The sequence below is a fragment of the Sphaerodactylus townsendi genome, linkage group LG06 (assembly GCF_021028975.2).
Source record: "Sphaerodactylus townsendi isolate TG3544 linkage group LG06, MPM_Stown_v2.3, whole genome shotgun sequence".
Classification (NCBI taxonomy): domain Eukaryota; kingdom Metazoa; phylum Chordata; class Lepidosauria; order Squamata; family Sphaerodactylidae; genus Sphaerodactylus; species Sphaerodactylus townsendi.
Window position 1 is genome coordinate 30,436,075 of NC_059430.1, and position 18,697 is coordinate 30,454,771.

Genomic DNA, 18,697 nt, shown 5'->3' on the forward strand with positions numbered 1-18,697 from the left:
GTGTCCTCTTGCTGACTTTGTCTTTTATATCTCCTGCCCAGTCCACGTATCCCACCAGACTGGGATTCTCGCTTGTTGGCAACTTTGGTTTCAGATAATTAGTGCCATGTGGATATACCAATAGTGTATCTAGAGGAGGCAAGAGGGAGCAGACAACCCAGGCACCACTCACCTTGATCAAGTGGGGGCGCATTTGGGTGCTGTCCCTGCCACTGCTTGCCTGCCTGCCACAGCCGCTCGCTGACCCCCCTTGCACGGCCATGGCCACTGTTTGCTTACCTGCCCCACTCACTCACCTGCCACAGCCACTCACCCGCCACAGCCACTTGCTGCTCGTCCACCCATATAACACTATGCCCCTGTTCTGTAGCGCTTGTGGTCAGATAGAAGTTCACTGCTTCCTTTTTGATACAAGTAATTTTTTTCCCATAGGAGCTATGAATTGTTTAGCATCTTTTCTATTCATAATATACTGGGATTCCAAGATTTTATGCTTTTGGTTAAGAAGATGGCTCCCATCTTCTTCCCTTTCTATTTATATTCCAAGGTGATAATGGATATTTCCAAGTTGTTTCACTTCTACATGTTGATTCAAATGTTGAACTATTTCCTCACAGTCCTTTTTGCTTTCATAGCTTAGAATTAGATCATTCACATATGTCAAAATGTAAGTCCATTTTCTGTCTCTGTATCTTGAGTACAGGCAAGGTTCTGCTTTGCCTTTCTCAAATCCTTCCTGTTTCCAAAATTTAGCAGCTTGTTTAAGTGCATGGATGGTCTTTTGCAGTTTGCATGTGAGTGGCTTGCTTTTAGGTTGCTCAAACCCTAGCAACTGTTCATGTAGACTTCTTTTAATTTTCCATGTAGAATGGCTGTCTGTACATCTAGATGCTCCACTGGAACCTTTCTTGCAGCTAAAAAGTATTCTCACTGAAGTGTGTTTCACCACTGGGGCAAAAGTCTCATCGCAGTCCTCTCCAAATTTTTGAGAGTAGCCTTTTAACTAGTGTTGCTTTGTATTCTTCTTTTTTCCCTTCTGCACCATGCTTGATTTTAAAGAACCATTTGCATCCCACTGCCTTCTTTCCAGGTGGCAATTGTGTAAGTGTCCATGTTTTGTTTTAAATCAGTTCACACATTCCTTCTACTGCAGCTTTTTTCTACCTTTCTGCTTCTCTGGCAGGCATTCTTGCAATGTCTTCCCACATAGAGGGCTCTGGAACTACTGCTGTTTTTGCAAGGTAAGTTCAAAGGCTGTACTCGCTTGTTTGATCTTGCTGAGTGTCTGATACTTGGCTCTATATTCCCTTATGGCTGCACAGGCTGTGTAAATGATTCATGTGTGCTGTCCATGGTGCTCTGTTCTGCAAGTGCTTCAAGTGCACTGTCAATAGTACTAAGATAGACTGCATCTGACTGCTCTTGTTCTGTTGACACAGGTTCACTAGAATCTGCTTCCTCTTTTTATTGCATCTGCTTCTTGGTTAAGAATTATATATCCTTTGCATCCCAGTGCATAGACCAGTGGTGGCGAACCTTTGGCACTCCAGATGTTATGGACTACAATTCCCATCAGCCCCTGCCAGCATGGCCAATTGGCCATGCTGGTAGGGGCTGATGGGAATTGTAGTCCATAACATCTGGAGTGCCAAAGGTTCGCCACCACTGGCATAGACTAACAAAAATCTCTTCTTCAGCTCTAAGATCCATCTTGGAGTGTTTTTCTTTTAGGATGTAAGCAAAAGCTTTTGATCCAAACATTCTCAAATGATTCATACTGGATTTGTGCCTACACCACTGTTCAAATAGTGTGCTGCTTACATTCTTTGTAGGTAGTTTGCCTTGCAGGTAAATTGTAATGTTAACATCTCCCCTGTATTTTTCTGGCGATTTTGCTTCATACAGCATGCATCCAGCCTTCTCAGAGCATAATTTTTGTTCTCTACTACTCCATTCATTTCAGGACTAAACTGAATAGTTAGGTGATACTCTATTCCATATCCACTTAAAAAGTTCTTCATCTCATTTTCTACATATTTGCCCCTATTATTAGTGCATATTGCAACTGGCATTCTCTGAAATCGATCATTAACTAGTGCAATATAAACCTCAAACTTCTCCAGTACTTGGCTTTTCTGTTTAATGGTCACAGTATACCTTGAAAAATCATCTAGAAATGTTAGCAAATATTTGTTCCCAGATAGGATTTGCATTTTGAAAGGTCCACAGATATCAGTGTATTAATTCCAGAGGATACTGGATTCTGCTTTTGCTTGAGAGCTTTGAAAAACTTGGCCTCTCACCCTCTGCTTTGATGCAAATTTCAACTTTTGCATATTCTTAGTTAAATCCTGGCTTTCAAGATGGTGGGCTGCACCTCTGTGTTCATAGCTTCTTTTGACATAAGATTTACTCTGGACAGACAGACAGACAGACAGACAGACAGACAGACAGACAGACAGACAGACAGACAGACAGACAGACACAGACAGACAGACAGACAGACAGACAGATGTGATGAAGTTCCTGTGCAATTAATTGTGTCCCTTCCTTTTGGAAGAAGCATTTTTGGAGAAAGGCAATAACCATTCCTTTGTCTACTAAAGCATTCACTGTAATCAAGCGGATTATAAATGGCAGTTTGTGATTGATTTCTCTCACAAATCCTCCTGGCAACAAGCACATAATGCTTCTACAGGATGGCCATCAGCAACATACAGAATTTCCTTTTACTTTCATCCAAAAATTCAAATAAATTTTTTTCTGTCTGCATAAATGGGCTGTACATACATTATCAAGGACCCATGTGTTTGTTTTCATTCCTCCTGGTTTTTAATATGATTTTTAAATGAAATCTGCTTATCTGTAGTCCAAGCTTGGCTATCTGCAGTTGGAGAAGTCCTGTTTATGACCTAGTTTGTTTGAAAAGGCAAATAGCCAGAATGACCTGTTGCTTCATGGTGACCACCAGTATAACCCCCCCTCTCATAAGAACATAAGAAAGAGCCTGCTGGATCAGACCAGAGTCCATCTAGTCCAGCTCTCTGCTACTCGCAGTGGCCCACCAGATATCTTTGGGATCTCATATGCAGGATGTGAAAGCAATGGCCTTCTCTCTGTTTGTGCTCATTTGCAGAGGGACCCATTCTCCCACAAGCATGACACTTCAGCTGTTTTTTTTAATCATGTACAGTCAAGATCTTTAGAGCATTATTCCCTGTGTAAAACTTCTCCTGCTGCATTCTTCTTCCAATTCTTTAACGCTTTCAGCTAACAGAAGATTTTAATCAGCCTGTAAAATTGTCCCATGACTCTTATAGCTCTCAGGAAGAGGTATCGATGAAATCAAGATAAAGAGTTCCTCTTCAATGCCTTTTCCTGATTATTTGATTTCCCGCCCCATTCAAAGGCAGATTAATGTGCTTGTGGGAGTGGCTGGTGGTTGTGCCAGTAGATTCACCCTTCCCTGGGGCACTTGCCCCAGCAGAAGGGCAATTCTGCCAACATGCGGCCAACCCAGCCCTCCCCAGTACTGGGACATGGCGATGGATGCTACGCCAGCATCCCAGGGCCCCTGCCACCATTGTAGAAGCAAGCCAGGGCCTTGGCCAGGGGATGAACCAACATTAGTCAGCTCCCTCCCAGCCTTTATCGACATTACATCCGTGATCTGGGCCTCCGACTTATGCTGCCAAAAGGTTGTGTAAGTCCATTCAGTCCAATGGGGGCTGCTCAGCAGTGGGCAGGATTTTTACTCTTTGTCTGCTTGCTCTCCTGAGCCACGGGCAAACTTTTCTTTTAATCAGTATAGCTGAGTCTGGGCCGCATAACCAATGCTGGCAGAGTGCTAATTATGCAGAGAAGTGGCAGACTCACTGATGAATTATAAAGTTAAATGTTTTTTACAGAACTACATTTCAGATAAGAAAGCTGGGGAACGGAGAGTCACTCACTGTCTAACTGGCTAAGAATAGGGAGGAAGAAGGGACTTCTGAAAGGAAGGAGGAAATTAGACCTGAGGTTATCAGTCTAAGGACAGATGGATGGGAGGGTCTCTAATCTTACAGCTCTGTCTAGCTGGCCACTTGCACGCCTCTGCTGGGTCTTCTTCTCAGTTCCTTTGCACACTAGCTAGACATGACTACTTTAAAATATCAGTGGATGTGATTGCCGGAGATATGAAAGCTCAGAAAATAGAACAGGCAGTGAAGGAACAAAAAGAACTGAGTGAAAAGGCAACAGGCAGGGAAAAGAAAACAGAGGATGCCTGGAGTAAAAGAACTCATATCCAAGAAAAGAAGCGGATAATTTTGTTTACAGAAAGTGACAACCACAAACATTGGACTTGTGGGGAAGTTAACCAAGAGTCAACTTGGCCAAAAGAAAGTGATATTTTTTGCTATCCAGTCACAGCTGACATATGGTGACCCCATGTCAGCTGCCTCCATATTCCTTGAAGGTCTCCCAGGGCCAACCCTGCTTAGCTTCTGAGATCTGACAAGGCTAGCCTGAGGCTATCTGCGTCAGGGCTAAAGGGAAGTAATACAGTAGGCAAAAGACCCAAGGGCATAAGAAAGAAGTGGCCCAAAAGACAAAGAGGCTGGGCCAAGCTCTTATATGAGGATAGTATATATATTTAGATTAACTTCTTGTCTGAAATTATGTTGTCCCCTCATACCAGCAGTTTTCAGTCTTTCAAGACCAGTTGAGCACAAGACTCACTGAAGAATATGATAGGAATATGATTGCAGTAAGGCAGAGGTGTAGCTGGGCCAAACTGTGCCCGGTGTGCAGTGTGTTCTTTCTGCCCCCCATGGCCCCTCTGCAGGGCCCCCCCGTCGCCCCCCATAGCACCCCCTTGCCCCCTACCCACACTTTCCTACGTTCCTTTTCTGTTTCTAGTACTTTTTGAGGCTGAAAAAAGCAGCCTCTTCACAGTTCAGGGAAAAAACTGCCTGATGAACTATACTTCCCAGGAGACCTTGTGAGCCCCAAGGTCTCCTGGGAACTGTAGTTCCTCAGGCAGTTTTTAGCCTGAACTGTAAACAGGCCGCTTTTTTCAGCCTCAAAAAGTACTTTAAAAAGAAAAGGAACGTAGGTAAGTGTGGGAAGGGGGGCGGTGTGTGCCATGGAGGAGCATCACGAGGCGGGCTGCGGGGGCGTGGGGAAAAGGGGGAGAGCCTGGGGGCAATTTTCCACTCCCCAGTCGTGCGCCCGGTGCATGACGCATCCCCCCTTGGTGCTCTCCCACTGCAGTAAGGTCAATGACAGGACTGTGGGAGATATTTACCAGCAACTCCGAAAACTGGCTAAAAAATTCCTACCCGAACATCTCCCTGTGCACGTGCTTGCCTCTGGTCATGCTGCCATGCTCCGCTAGGGGGGCTTAGTCACTTTCACCTCCTATTCCCATGCTCAGGCTGCTGCTGCCTATTGCGGCCTCCCTGCCTCTCTAATGAAGCATGGCATTGCAGCCAGAGGTCAAGATCCACAGACAGGGAGAAGAGGAGTTCTGCACCACCTCAAGCCTCCCCAACCACGAGCCACACAATATGTACCAGAGAGCCACATGCAGCTCATGAGTCATGGTGCATCCAACCCTGGATTAACGCTATGGAAGAAATCCTATCCTCCGTTGAGTACCTTGCCTTGACACTCTATTGATCCCCTGAGCATGTCTGCAAAGGAAAGCAGTTGGCATGCCACGCTTACTCCTTATGCATGCATACTAGCAACTTGGACCTCTCAAAAAAAGTAGCTACAAAGTGGCAGCTCAAGACACACCAGGTGATGCTTCTGTCCAAGGGATGAAGACCTCGGCCTTAGACTAAGGAGATTTAGAGAGGCATATTGTCCCAACAGAATTCAGAGCATATCCAGACATACCTACAGGTTTTTACACTTTTCTTCTGCAGCTTCAGCTTGTCTCCTTATTAGGGTTGCCAACTCTGGATTGGAAAATACCTGAAGATTTTGGGGGTGGAACCTGAGGAGGGTGGCATTTGGAGAGGGGTGGAATTTCAGTAGGCATAATGCCCACTGTCATGTGGAGATCAGTTGTAATAGCAGGAGATCTCCAGGCACCACCTGGAGATTGGCAAAAGATGTATATGATCTGAAGAGAAACCCCAATCCTCACTCATTACCTCACAGTCTGTTTCATAGACCTGCCCTGCAAACTGAATTACAACCGTCTATGCCTGTTCAGTTCAATGGACTTGCGAGTGCACAACTCTGTTTAGCACTGAACTTCAGTAGTCTGTCTTGCTTCTCCTTGAATACTTCAGCCAGCCTGGGTCCCATTTTTAAAATGACAAATGTTTAGTTAAAATCTGGCAAATGTGTTTCCATGGCAGTATGAGTGCTCAAAAATATGTGCATCTGGAGGTATCCCCTAAAAGACTGTTCACATTCTCCTTGAAGTACTAGAATGGGCCCCTTTCAGTACTCAAGTTGCAAAGTCACATTCCAATTCAGACAATTTACTCTTGGCCCCTCCCCCTTTTAAAAGGTTGCCTGCTTTTAACATTTCAGCTAGTTAGTAATATTAGAATTTCAACTAGCAATATTTTTAATCTCCCTGGAATCTAAACAATCTCTACTCCCTGACCCCCCCCCCTTTGCTCAATTCATGCAATTTGAAACCAAAGTTGTAAGGTTTCTGTGCAATCCCTCAACTGCAAAGATAATATTCATTGTTCTTTCAATGTTTATTCACCTAAGCATTGTAATACATGAGAAAATCTTCAGATGCCTCAAGCAATAACTCACACAAGCCGGTGGCGTTGCCAGTCCATTCTTGGCAGGGCTCCTGTGCCTTTAATAGATGTTTATATGAAAACTTTCCGCATCACTTCCCTGCCTCCCAGAAAAGATTTATTGGCTACCTTTCTGCATGATTATGTAATTTTGAGAAATTCCACTTTGATAAATGAGATTTTCAAGGCAAGTGGAAGATTTAAGAGGAGAATGAAATAAACCTAGAAAGGAATCAAGTACATTAAACCAAAATAAAATTCGAGAGGGTACACCTCAGCATTCTGCTATTTGAAAAGCTGCCATGAAAAACAACCAATTGCCCAAAAAGTTGTTTTGGCTGCCACTTCTCTGCAGACTCCTTGACAAGCAGGAATCCAACTGGTACAGTAATGAGAAGAGCTGTACATATTGAAAATCTGTTGTGCTATCATCAAAGGGACACATTTTACATGAGGAAGGGGGAAGCTGGAGAGATTGGTTAAATTTTAAAGAAGTGTTTCCAAACACAAGCCTATTTTGCCCATTTAAAGTGGGTTTAAGTCTGATGACTAATTTCATTATAGGTTTTAAGAGCCAGAGTACTATATGTCCTCCTCAGTTTAAGGGTCTGGATTAGATTCCCAGGTCCCAGACATTGATTACTTTTATTCTTGTTCATATACAAACAAGGGGGTTTAAATCTCAATTAACTACCCTTGCATGACATTTCCAGCATAAATACAACATGAGAAATTCTGTAGACACAGAATTTGTCTACTGACCCACAGGTTCCCCTGACCCACAGGTTCCAAACACCCCTTTTTCTGTTAATGAAGCTCAAAAGATTCTTCTCTTCTAACAGTCATTTCCTGTACTGGGAAAAGGCTACCCTCATAACCTCTTCACTCACAGGAGACAATCTCTGCTGATCAGTATCTGAGCAGATTAAAACCTCCCTTTTAAAAACTGAGCATCTCAGATATTGTTCAGTTTAACTATTTTTAGCCACTTCTATGGAAAGCAGCTTGAGGTGGCTTACAACATGTTAAAACACATTTAGTGATAAAACAATCAATAGCAATTTAAGATAAACCACAGCAACAAATCACAAAATAAGCATATACTAACATATAATAGAAAACACACCCAAAAATGCTGCAGTAGCAATATAATAAAATAAAAACCATAATCAAAGTACACATAGGAAGGGACAAACCAAGTAACATTAAGATTAGCTGACAAGGTAATAAAAACAGGCAGTAAAAGGGGCAGGCAAGAAAAATCTCAAGTAAAAGCCTAGGCAGATTAAACTTCTGGTGCCCTGGAGAACAACAGAGGAGAAGCCAGGCAAGAAAGCTTTCAGGAGAAAAGCTTTTCAGAGCAAACAAAATAAGTTATCTCTAGTTGCCACCCACTTCACTTCTGTAGCTAGAAGCATACAAAACTGGGACAAAATGAAAATAGGCAAAATGGTGTGAGTGGAGGGTTCATTACAGTTAGTAAGTGTTGCTTCTGAGTAAAGCTAAGACTCAGTAGGTGAAGAAACATCTTTTGCCAACCACACTTTGAACTTTTTGAGGTTCTGTTGAAGGCACAAGAAAAGGATCAGTAAAAGTTAGCATTCATCCTTCCAAAAGAAGAGTTACAGGGTTGCCGATATCAGTCTTGATGGACGTTATGTGCGTGAAAAGTTAGCCTTCATTCCGCAGGGCCTGTAAGACTGAGCTATTCCACTGGGCCTTTGGGGGGGCTGGCCGGGGTTCTACCGCCCCCCACTGAGGCTGCCTGCTTTCCACCTGGTTGGGTCCTGATCTCCATCTTGGGTCCTACCTACCCCCTCCCTCCGCTGACCTTTAAATCGGGCGCTCTGTTGTTTTAACCTGTATGTAACTTTGTAATTGCTGTTTAAACTTTTTAAGTTTTTAAGTTTTTAACGAATTAAGTTGCATTCTTGTTGACTTGTTGTTTTGTTGATTTGTTGATTTGCTGTTTTAAAGTACAGCCATTTTGTGACCTGCCTCGAGCCCTTCGGGGGTGAGGTGGCTTATAAATCTAATTTTAAAAATGTCAGTTAATGCAGTATTTGCATGACTATAAAGCAACAGGAAAATCCACATCTGACTTTGACTCCACTTTCAGGGCACTTTGCAACTGGATTTTACTCCATGAAATTATGAAATCCCCTTGCAAATGATCCTCAAAGTGATTTATTAAGCTTCAAGGAAAGTACCCTGTGGGTCCCGCCAAACAGCTGTCACAGCATCATTGCTGGGCAGTATACATCCTAGAAGGAGTTTTGCCTGCTTCCATCAACCACCCTGAAGTGCCTTCCTGCCTCACAGATGGTGCAATCCAGTTTACTCAGCCAAGGCATACAGAGATGCACTATGAATAGAATACTCTTTCTACCCCCCAAGAACCGCTGATCTACCCCCCAAGAACTGCGAGGAAAGGGCAGGAGAGGTGCTGAACCATAATCAAACAACTGCCTGCCGGACAGGGGTTATTTCTAATAAAACCTTTAGAAACCCCAAACCACCCTTGTGGTACCTTGAAGAATGACAGGTTTATAAAGTTTTGTTTATAGGGGCTCACTGCCAACCAAAGATGTGGGCTGTACTCCATGAAAGCGCACACCACAATGAATCTGTCAGAAGATACCTTGTTGTTTTCACTGTTCACAGACCAAAGCAACCACCTTTCTGGAATAAGTAAGAGCTTTCTTTCTTTCTTGTTCAGCCACCCAGTGGCTTTTGCTTTGATCTTGTTTACCCAGAAGTGTTTGCTGGCAAATGCTCCAGTACACGCATGCATTGTTCCCAGAATAGTAGATAAAGTGAGTGGGATCAAAAATACCAGAAAGCGTGCATTTTAACATTTCTTTGTCCTGTTGCCCTCAGGCGTTCAGTTCCAGGCACAAGATGGGGAGAGGTTTATCACAGTTTCATTCTATGTTTCCTCCAAGGAAAATCAGGTTGACATCCATGGTTCTCAGAGTCCTATTTTAGACTCACAGTAACTCTGCAAGATAGATTGGGCTGAAAACAGGTGCCTGGCCAGAGGCCACCCAGCAGTCCTCATCCAAGTGAAGATTTGAACCTGGGTCTCCCAATCCCAGTCGAACACTCTAACTACTACATCACACTAATTGTCAATAAATAAACGTAAAAGGCAGAGGTGGGATCCAGCAGGTTCTCACAGGTTCCCGAGAGTAGGTTATTAATTATTTGTGTGTGCTGAGAGGGGGTTACTAATTGGTGATTTTGCCATGTGATTTTTGCCTTAGTTACGCCCCTCTTCTCAGCAGTAGCACGCAGAACTTGAAGCAGTCTAGCAGGAGGTGCACTGGCGTGTGTGGCAGCCTGTGCCTGCGTGTATTCGTTTTCCACCCAAGGACCGGCGCAGTGGCTGTGTCCTTGCCACAGCCCCGCCCAGGAATGCCCCGCCCCCGGAATGCTCGGCCATGCCCCCGTCGTGCCCTGCCCAGCCCCACTGGTGCTACGCCACAGTTTGAATCCCACCACCATGGGAACCTGTTACTAAAATTTTTGGATCCCACCACTGGTAAAAGGGTTACAAACAGCTATATAGCAGAACCCACAGAACACTTTAATTGATGCTTAGTAATGCACCTTTGAGATAGTTTGCAAGGGGATTTCATAATTTCATGGAGTAAAGTCCAGTTGCAAAGTGCACTGAAAGCAGTGGAATCACTGGAATCAATGTGCATTATTCAGCGTGTGTGAAAGAGCCCATGAACAAGAAAGGCAAGTTCAGAGGGTGGCTCATCCATTCACCAAACATGTATTTATTTACTTCATTTTTACCCCACCTTTCTGTCCAGTGGAACCCACAATGTTTCCCATCATTCTCTCCTCCTCCATTTTATACTTACTACAGCCCTGCAAAGTGGATTAGACTGTGTGTCATTGGCCCAAGGTCAGCTTCCATAGTGAAGTGACAATTTGAACCTGGGTTTCCAAGATCCTAGTCCGGGGGCAGCCAAATTTACTTAATGTAAGAACCACATAGAATAAAATTTAAATGTTTGAGAGCCACAAGAAATGAACTGCTCCAAACTCTCCACCTGCAACCAGGGGAGTAGTGGTCTAAAATGGTACCTGGGGCTTCCCTTTGCAACTATGCCCTGCCCTGCAAATCCACATGGAGTTTGGGGCAGGGGGCACAATTGAACGCTGGCCAGCGAGGCCAGCCAGACTCACTCCACCCCCGAACTCCACGTGGAGTTTGGGAGTGATTTCAGCTCACCCCTGTCCAGCTTTAAACTGTAGGCCTTCAGTCTGCAGTTTAAAGTTTGACCTAAGCCTTGCTGAGGCCAGGATCAAACTGATCAAACTGAGCTCTTGGACTGACCAACTCTAGTTTTATAGTGCTGGCTCTGCCCCCTAAGCTCCATCTCCAATCAGTGGCGCTTGGGCGAGCTGAAGCCAGCATCAAGTGAGCCCACACTGCTCTCGAACTCCATGTGGAGTTCCGAGGTGGAGTGAACCTGGCTGGCCATTCTGGGTGCAGTTTGGGGGCAGGGCGCAGTTGTTGGGGAGGTGGCCCTACAATGCACCCACCAAGTGACTGTGGGAAGTTGTGCCTGGGACTCTAGCCCCCCCCCCCCCCCCCGCTGCTCCTCCAACTCCAAAGATTGGCTTTAAAAATCCTATCTGAATGTCTTCCTGTGCATGTGCACGCCTCTAGCTATGCTGCTGCGCTTTGCATTTTCACCCCTTATTCCTGCACTCAGGCTGTCTAATCTAAGCCATATTTTGAAATGTGGGTGAAGCGAGAGCAGAATATAAGCATCGGGAATGCTGATTTTAGATCAGCAAAAGGGGTTAAAAATATATGCATGTGACATCAAGGGGAACACGGATGCTGGTTCTGTTATTTGAAGATCCCAGAGCCCTGGGAATTGAGCTCTTGGAATCCAGTCTTTTTGTGGCAGGAACATTCCTCTGAAAACATCTAAGCCAGCTGTACCAAAGTCTCGCACAATTTATTTATCTTTTATATTTGCTCAGTGCAGCAGGACTGACTGACGGGCAAAGCAGAGCTTCGTAAGGGCTATGGGAGGTGAGGGAGATCTCCTTCTGGCCCAAACAGACACTGGTCCACAGCGCTTGACCCTTGGGAAGTCTCAGCCCCAAGATGCTTACAATCTTCTCCTGGCCTTGGTGCCAATGTGTGTATGTGTGTGTGTGTGTGGGGGGGGGGGGGGGTGCAAAGACAGCCCTAAATATGTTTTCTGAATTGATGTCGCGCAATGTCTGTGCCAGAAGGCCGATTTTTTTTATCACCTTTCAGTTTCCCTGCACTTTACAACCTGGGGACTGCAGTCCAGATTTCTAGGAACACCAGCCTAAACCACAGATGCTGATGATGCTAAAAAGACTGAGTTCCTTCTCAGATTCCTTCCTCATTTAGCATCTTTTAGCTAAAATCAATAGCAGGCAGGCTGCCACCCAGAGAATGAGGTCCATATGTATGTCTTTTCTGATTAGTTGGAGGTGGGGGGGGGGAGAGATAAGTGTATGGGTAGCAGCTGCTCAACCAGCTTTCTTTTGTTATTGTAGGGAAGTAACAACACTATTTTCCTTCTGGGGGGAAAGTTTGATTTTGCCTCTGTTTGCTATCACCGGTTTCAAAAAGCTGGTGCTGTTTCATCTGACACAAAGTGTTACAGGCACCTCTGATCCAACTCAAGAAGTCGTGATAAGGAAAGCTGCCAAGGTTTTTTCTGGCCCCATTCCTGTGCCTTTAACAGCAGCCTAGTGCACACAGCATTATTGTGTGTGTGTGTAAAGTGTTGTCAAGTCACAGCGGACTTATGGCAACCCAACAGGGTTTTAAAAGCAAGAGAATAAGAGAGGCGATTTGCCATTGCCTTCCTCTTCATAGCAACCCAGGAATTCCTTGGTGGTCTCCCACCCAACTACTTACCTGGGCCAACCATGCCTATCTTCTGAGATCTGAGGAGAGCAGGCGAGCCTAGGACACAACATTATGAAGAGACCCCTTTTCCTGCCACAGAAATCAAGGAATGGATGAAGCTTCACCTGTCCATACATAGCAGCAAGGTGAGGGCGAAGGGGTAATTCACCCCCTCACAAAATTGCATAGGAAGGTGTTACCACCATATCCTATCAATAATGATATGTTTGATATTTTAAAGTTTTGAAAAACTTCCCAAGTTGAACATCCTGACCGCTGTGCTACTGGTGCTACCTTTAAAATCCAAAAGGAACAAGAGTTCTTTCTTACTCACTTGTCGTTGGAATCTGAGTGTGTATGTAGGGGTGGGGGGTGGGGGGTGGGGACTGTCTTTTAAAAAGGGCTCTTTAAAGGAGGGGAGCACAGAACCTACAGGAACAAAACCGTGTATCTGCCTCCTTTAGACAGAGCGAAAGGAAATCCCTCCTCTCTACTACCAGAGTCCGTCCACTCACAGACTTCATTTCATCGAGCCAAAAAGCGGAGCGCTAAATTTGTTCTTTTAAAACAAATAAAATCTACAACCTGGAAGATGCATCACGCGTACAAAAGCATCCTCACAAACACACACATAGAAGCTGTTTCACGCATGGTTCGTCTATCACATGATGGGCTATGGCGCCAAGGTGGGCGACTTTCACACTATGCTAGATCAAACAGCACTGACCGAATGAAGCTGTGAAGCTGTTCACTGGAGCAACGTTTAGCTGCCAGTCACATCATGTGCCAAACAACCAACCAGAAATTAATGACCCTTTTATCTACAACAGTTATCACGTGACAGCTCCACCTCACATGGTTATGCTGCACATAAACAAAAACACAGAAACTAGCAGCCGGAAATTATTCTTTTTCCTAAGTTTGAGAAACATTCTGAAACCCAATGAACAGGCACAGACTGATCTGTGGCACAGCCGAAATACAGATGCGAGTCACATTCTTTTTACAGAGAACTTAGAACTGCAGATTCAGGAAGCTTAGTCATGACACAGGACAGTTGTTTGGAGTCAAAGACGAAACGAACATTTTGCAGACACATTTCCAGAAGCGTCACAGGTGGCAGGTAGCAAGATACCAGTGATGTGCAGAAGAATATTTCCAAAGCCATTACTACCTCCGTTTCACCCAAATCGACACCCCTGCGATGAAGATGTTACCAAGAGCCAACTGCCAATTTGGCAGTCTCTTTCCCAGCCTCATGCTCAATGCTCCGGGCAGAAAGTCATCCATCCACATCAAGCTGAATATGCCTTGATTTTCACCAGAGTAAGCGATGCATACACTTTCAAATCACATCTTTCCACCACGCTCCTAAATTCCACTTGCAGCCTGACCCTCAGTTCAGAAGTGAGACACACTGTAGGGACTTGTGAAGGTATAAGGATGCAGATCCTGTTGGTGAATCTAAGCAGTTTCTGGGGTTGACCAGAGTCTGAATGGAATCCCGGGGAACTCAACCCTGAGCTTTATGAAAGGATAATCAGGTGTAGGACAGCAGAAGGAAATAAATCCCCCTGAACCCAGGAGAATTACTTTAGACAGCAGGCATAGGCTATAAGGCTAGGGGGAAAAAATACATTTCACCTTTGATTGCATTGATTTCTGCCTAGAGAGCTTTGGTCAAAGGCCACTGAGATGAAGGCAGATCAGACTTCACTGTCCCGAAGTACACTCCTACCCACATTAAAAGGCCCCATTACACCCTATGGCGAGGAGGTTCCTTTTGAGGTCCGCTCTGCAAGCCAGGGGTCCCACGTCCATAAGAGACTGGGGCGAGGGCGGGGGGGAAATTAAAAGCAAGAAAATCCTTCTGAGCGGTTGAGGTCATGCCATGGCACCGACAAGCCCCCGGCCGGGCTGTTACCTTTTTGGGGTCAGCATAGGTGCCAAGCCCAATCAGTGGGATGCTGTTCCCATCACTCAGCCGCACGCGGTGGTTTTCAGCGGTGAGGTTCATCGTGATGCGCGCAGTTGCTCTTCCTGTGCACGGGAATCCTCACGGAGCCAGAGCTGAGTCGCCTTTTGTGTGAGTGAACGTGCTCCCAGCTGCAGCTTCTCCAGCCGGTAGAGGGCGCGAGAGAGCAAGGACCGGCCGGCGACCATCCGCCGCGTCTCAACCTGCTGTGGACCCACCAGCCGCTCGCCATCTATTTAAATGCCAGCCGGGCTGGGGAGTTTGTCCCCCGGAATGATTGGCAGGGCAGGAGCAACCACCCCCTGGATTGCACAAAAGAGGTGGGTGGGTCGAGTTAGCAAGCCGTGACCCTAGCGGAATGGCAACGCTGAGGGAGACGGGGTGGTCTTTTGCTCCTGGGCAAAACAATAGCAAAGAAGGTGATTCCTCTGGGCAGAGCCAGCCTGCCAAATGCAACCTTTGCATGATCAACGGGAGGCTTTCGCGACCTTTCCTTGCGTCTTCTGCACACCATCTTCTGACAGGTGTGTTTCGAAAGAGTCTGTTGAATTGGGAGCCCTCCTCTAAATAAGATTCCTCTGGCAGCCATTTCCCTCTCTCTCATATATATAATGTGTGTATGTGTGTTTATAATGTGTGTAATGTATATAATGTGTAATTATATATAATGTGTGTAATGTATATAATGTGTGTATGTGTGTTTATACATACACATGTGTGTATGTATTTGTATTTATTTGTGCATACATACATTTATTTGTGTGTGTATATCCCCCCACACACACACACACGTGTATATGTATGTATGAGCATTTTAAAGTGTCTCCCTCTTCTAATCCAATCAGGTCTATAACCCTCTTTTAGACACTTCAAGCGCCCTGCCACACATTGTCCTAAAATGCTCCCCACAGTTCTGTGACACTCAAAACTTGCCCAATGTGTTGTGCCATTTTTGTTGATCCTACTTACAAATAGGTATTGCACAACACATGTACTGACCATGTCCCTATGGCCCAATACTCCCATATTTACAGCCCCAGTCTATTAAACACAGCCAGGACTCCGATGCCTTTAACATGAAGAACTTTTTGTCAAGTACAGTTAAACCAAAACCCAAAGCAGGGCATCACATCCTGAACCTGCAGGAACTGTCTCTTCTCTACACCTATTGCACATTCTACCAACATCAGTAGCTCAGCATTTATACCAAGTAGATGATATTGACCTTGATAGAGCAACAGGGTTATCCAACTGTCTGGAAGGAGAACAAGTCCTGCCTATTTAAAAGAGGCTTATCCAGCTTTTGCTTAACAATGTTATTTACCTCCAAACTATGATCATTAACTTCTTATTTGGCCTCATGTTGCAGCTGATTTATGGTGAACCCACAGCAGTCGCGGAGCTACAAGGGGATGGAGGTGCGCCGTGCACCGGGCACACGCCTGGGGGTGCAAAAAATCGCCCCCAGGCCCCTCCCCTTCCCCCCAATGCCCACACTCCCCACTTTCGGCGCCCCTCCACCCCCCTTCTCACACTTACCTTAGTTCCTTTCCTTTGTCAAAACTTTTTCAGGCTGCAAAAGGCCTGTTCTCAGTAAAAACGGCCTGAGGAGCTACAGTTCCCAGGAGACCTTGGGGCTCACAAGGTTGGGTCTATCCAGCTTCATGCTTCTAGTAACTAAGGCTGCAGAAAAAAATGTGCTGTCCCTTTAATAGAGGTGAAGAAAGCTGACAGGAAGAAAGTTGATTCCTTTGAAATGTGGTGTTGGATGAGGACTTTGCAGATACTGTGGACCACCAGAAAGATAACTAAGCGAGTTATAGATCAAGTCAAGCCTAAACTCTCCCTAAAAGCCCAAATGACTGAACTAGGATTATTGACATTGGAAAAGATAATAATGCTAGGAAAAGCTGGAGGCAGCAGGAAAAGAGGAAGACCCAACAGGAGACAGATAGATTCAATCAACAAAGCTACTGCTCCCAGTTTGCCAGAGCAGAGCAAGGCTGTTAACAATAGGGCATTTGGGAAGTCATTAATTCATGGGGTTTCCATAAGGTGGAATAAACTTGATGGTACTTAACACACACAAAGAGGATGTTTTGTCGAAGGCTTTCACGGCTGGACTCAACAGCCCAGAAAGCTCACAACAGCCAAAGAGGATGTTATTTACCAAGTGTTATTTGCATCCATTGTCAGAAATTAGAGTTGCTCATTACTGCAGAACACTGTGCTGGTCAACAGCATGCCATTAAGTCCCAGTTGTAGGGTAATAGGTAACCCTACAGTGTGCTAAATGGATTATTACAATCTATTCAGGGCTGATCTGTAAATCATGTTTGCAGTAGTCCCACTGGACTGATCTGAAACTTTGTTTTTTAGTCTGTTGGTGGTTAAGAGTGGCAGACTCTAATCTGGAGATTTGGGTTTGATTCCCAGCTCCTCCACATGACTGGCAGATCTGGTGAACATGGTGTTCTTCCTCACTTCACCAGATGAAGCCTGTGGCATGACCTTCTCAGAACCTGAATGTTTTCTCAGAACTTTCCCAGTCCCATTTACCTCACAAGGAGCTTGCTGCTTTGAGACACCTCACAATAGAGAAAAATGGGGTATAAAAATCAGCTCTTCTTCTTCATATTAATGTAAAACCTGTTCTTTAAAAGATTCTTTTTCTCTTGGGTTTGATCGGCATTATTTGCCTCTAAGACCAAAAAACCTACCAGGAAATAAGCGCCAGTGAGCATCAGTACATTTAAATTAGTGGTTCCGGAAGCAGCTGTCCCTCAGCAATGCAGACCCGAAAATACGCCTCCCGCAAATCTAATTTGGTGAACACCTTGCCTCTGGAGAGGTGTCCCAACAAGTCTTTGATCAAGAGGGCATTTATTGTTCAGGGACACTGCATTCAGGCCTTCGTAGTCCGAATAGAGGCGGAGGGAGCCATCCTTCTTGCGGAAAAGGACGGGGGCCCCCATGTGAGGCTTGGAAGCTCTAATGAAGCCCCTTGCCAAGTTCTTGTTGACAAACTCCCGCAGCAGCACCAGTTCACGGGGGCTCATCTGATACAGTTTCCCTTTGGGAAGTTGGGCCCCCAGGGACCAGTTCGATCAAGCAGTCGGTTCTGCGGTGGGGGGGGGCAGGTGGTCGCACTCACCCTCGTCGAAGGCTTGGTGGAGAAAGCACACACACACTCCTTGGCACCTGCAAGGACAACCTGGCCACCGGCGCTCCTTCAGCCAGGTCATTGTCGTTTCCCGCTGGTGCACTGTAGTCCTGGGCATCCAATGCTCCAGTCCCTGGCTAGGGCAGCCAGGTTAAGGGTGGCTCCGGATGTGGTGGGGCGGGACCATTGGGAACCTTTCGTGGGGGTTTCCGGGTGCTGTGGGCCCTTGGTTCCGGAAGCAGCTGCTGGGGTGCAATGACCAGGGCAAGACGCAATGAGGTGGCCACCTTCTCCATAGTGCGGGCACAGGCCCAAACGGCGACAGTGGCCACAAATGGATTCGGAGGGCCCCACTTGTCTCTTCTTGTTGTCCACGGCCTTCTCTAGCAACTGGAGTGGCTGGCGTTGGGTGAGGTTCCACCAGTGTTCCAATTGCTCCACTTGCTGGACCTGCAGCTTGGCATCCCCTGCCTGCCTGATCCATTCCATCAACGTCTTGGGGTTGCTGTGGACCATTGTAGTACTTTGGGGTGAAGAGCGTCATTGAAGAGCTGGACCAGGACCAACTCAGGCCACCCCCGCAAGCGGCTGGCTAGCCTGCGGAAGTCAGTAGCGAACTCACTGACCGAGCGGTTCCCTTGCCATAGTTCACCCCGAGCCTTCTCTTCCGCCAAAGGGTCCTCGAACCTTTGGCGTAGGGCCAGCAGGAACTGTTCTAGGTTGTAGAGTTCTGGCACGTCTTCCTCTACTAGTCCCACAAGCCAATTATCAGCCTCTCCCTGAAGCTGGGTCCCGATCTCCAACACGCTCTCCTGGTCTCAGTAGAAGCTGCTACTGTGGATCTCCATGTACGAACCCACTTAGATCAAGAAAAAGGC

The 18,697-nt window shown here is 45.9% G+C and overlaps 1 protein-coding gene across 1 annotated transcript in view; it reads right to left on the reverse strand.

Annotated features, from left to right (window-relative positions):
- AKR1D1 (aldo-keto reductase family 1 member D1) overlaps positions 1-14,856 on the reverse strand; it is a 40,725-nt gene extending 25,869 nt beyond the window's left edge. The window contains exon 1 of the mRNA XM_048501888.1: positions 14,606-14,856. Coding sequence (XP_048357845.1) covers positions 14,606-14,698 — 93 coding nt within the window. The 5' untranslated portion in view covers positions 14,699-14,856. The remainder of the gene's footprint in view (positions 1-14,605) is intronic.
- Between the last annotated feature and the right edge of the window lie 3,841 nt (positions 14,857-18,697).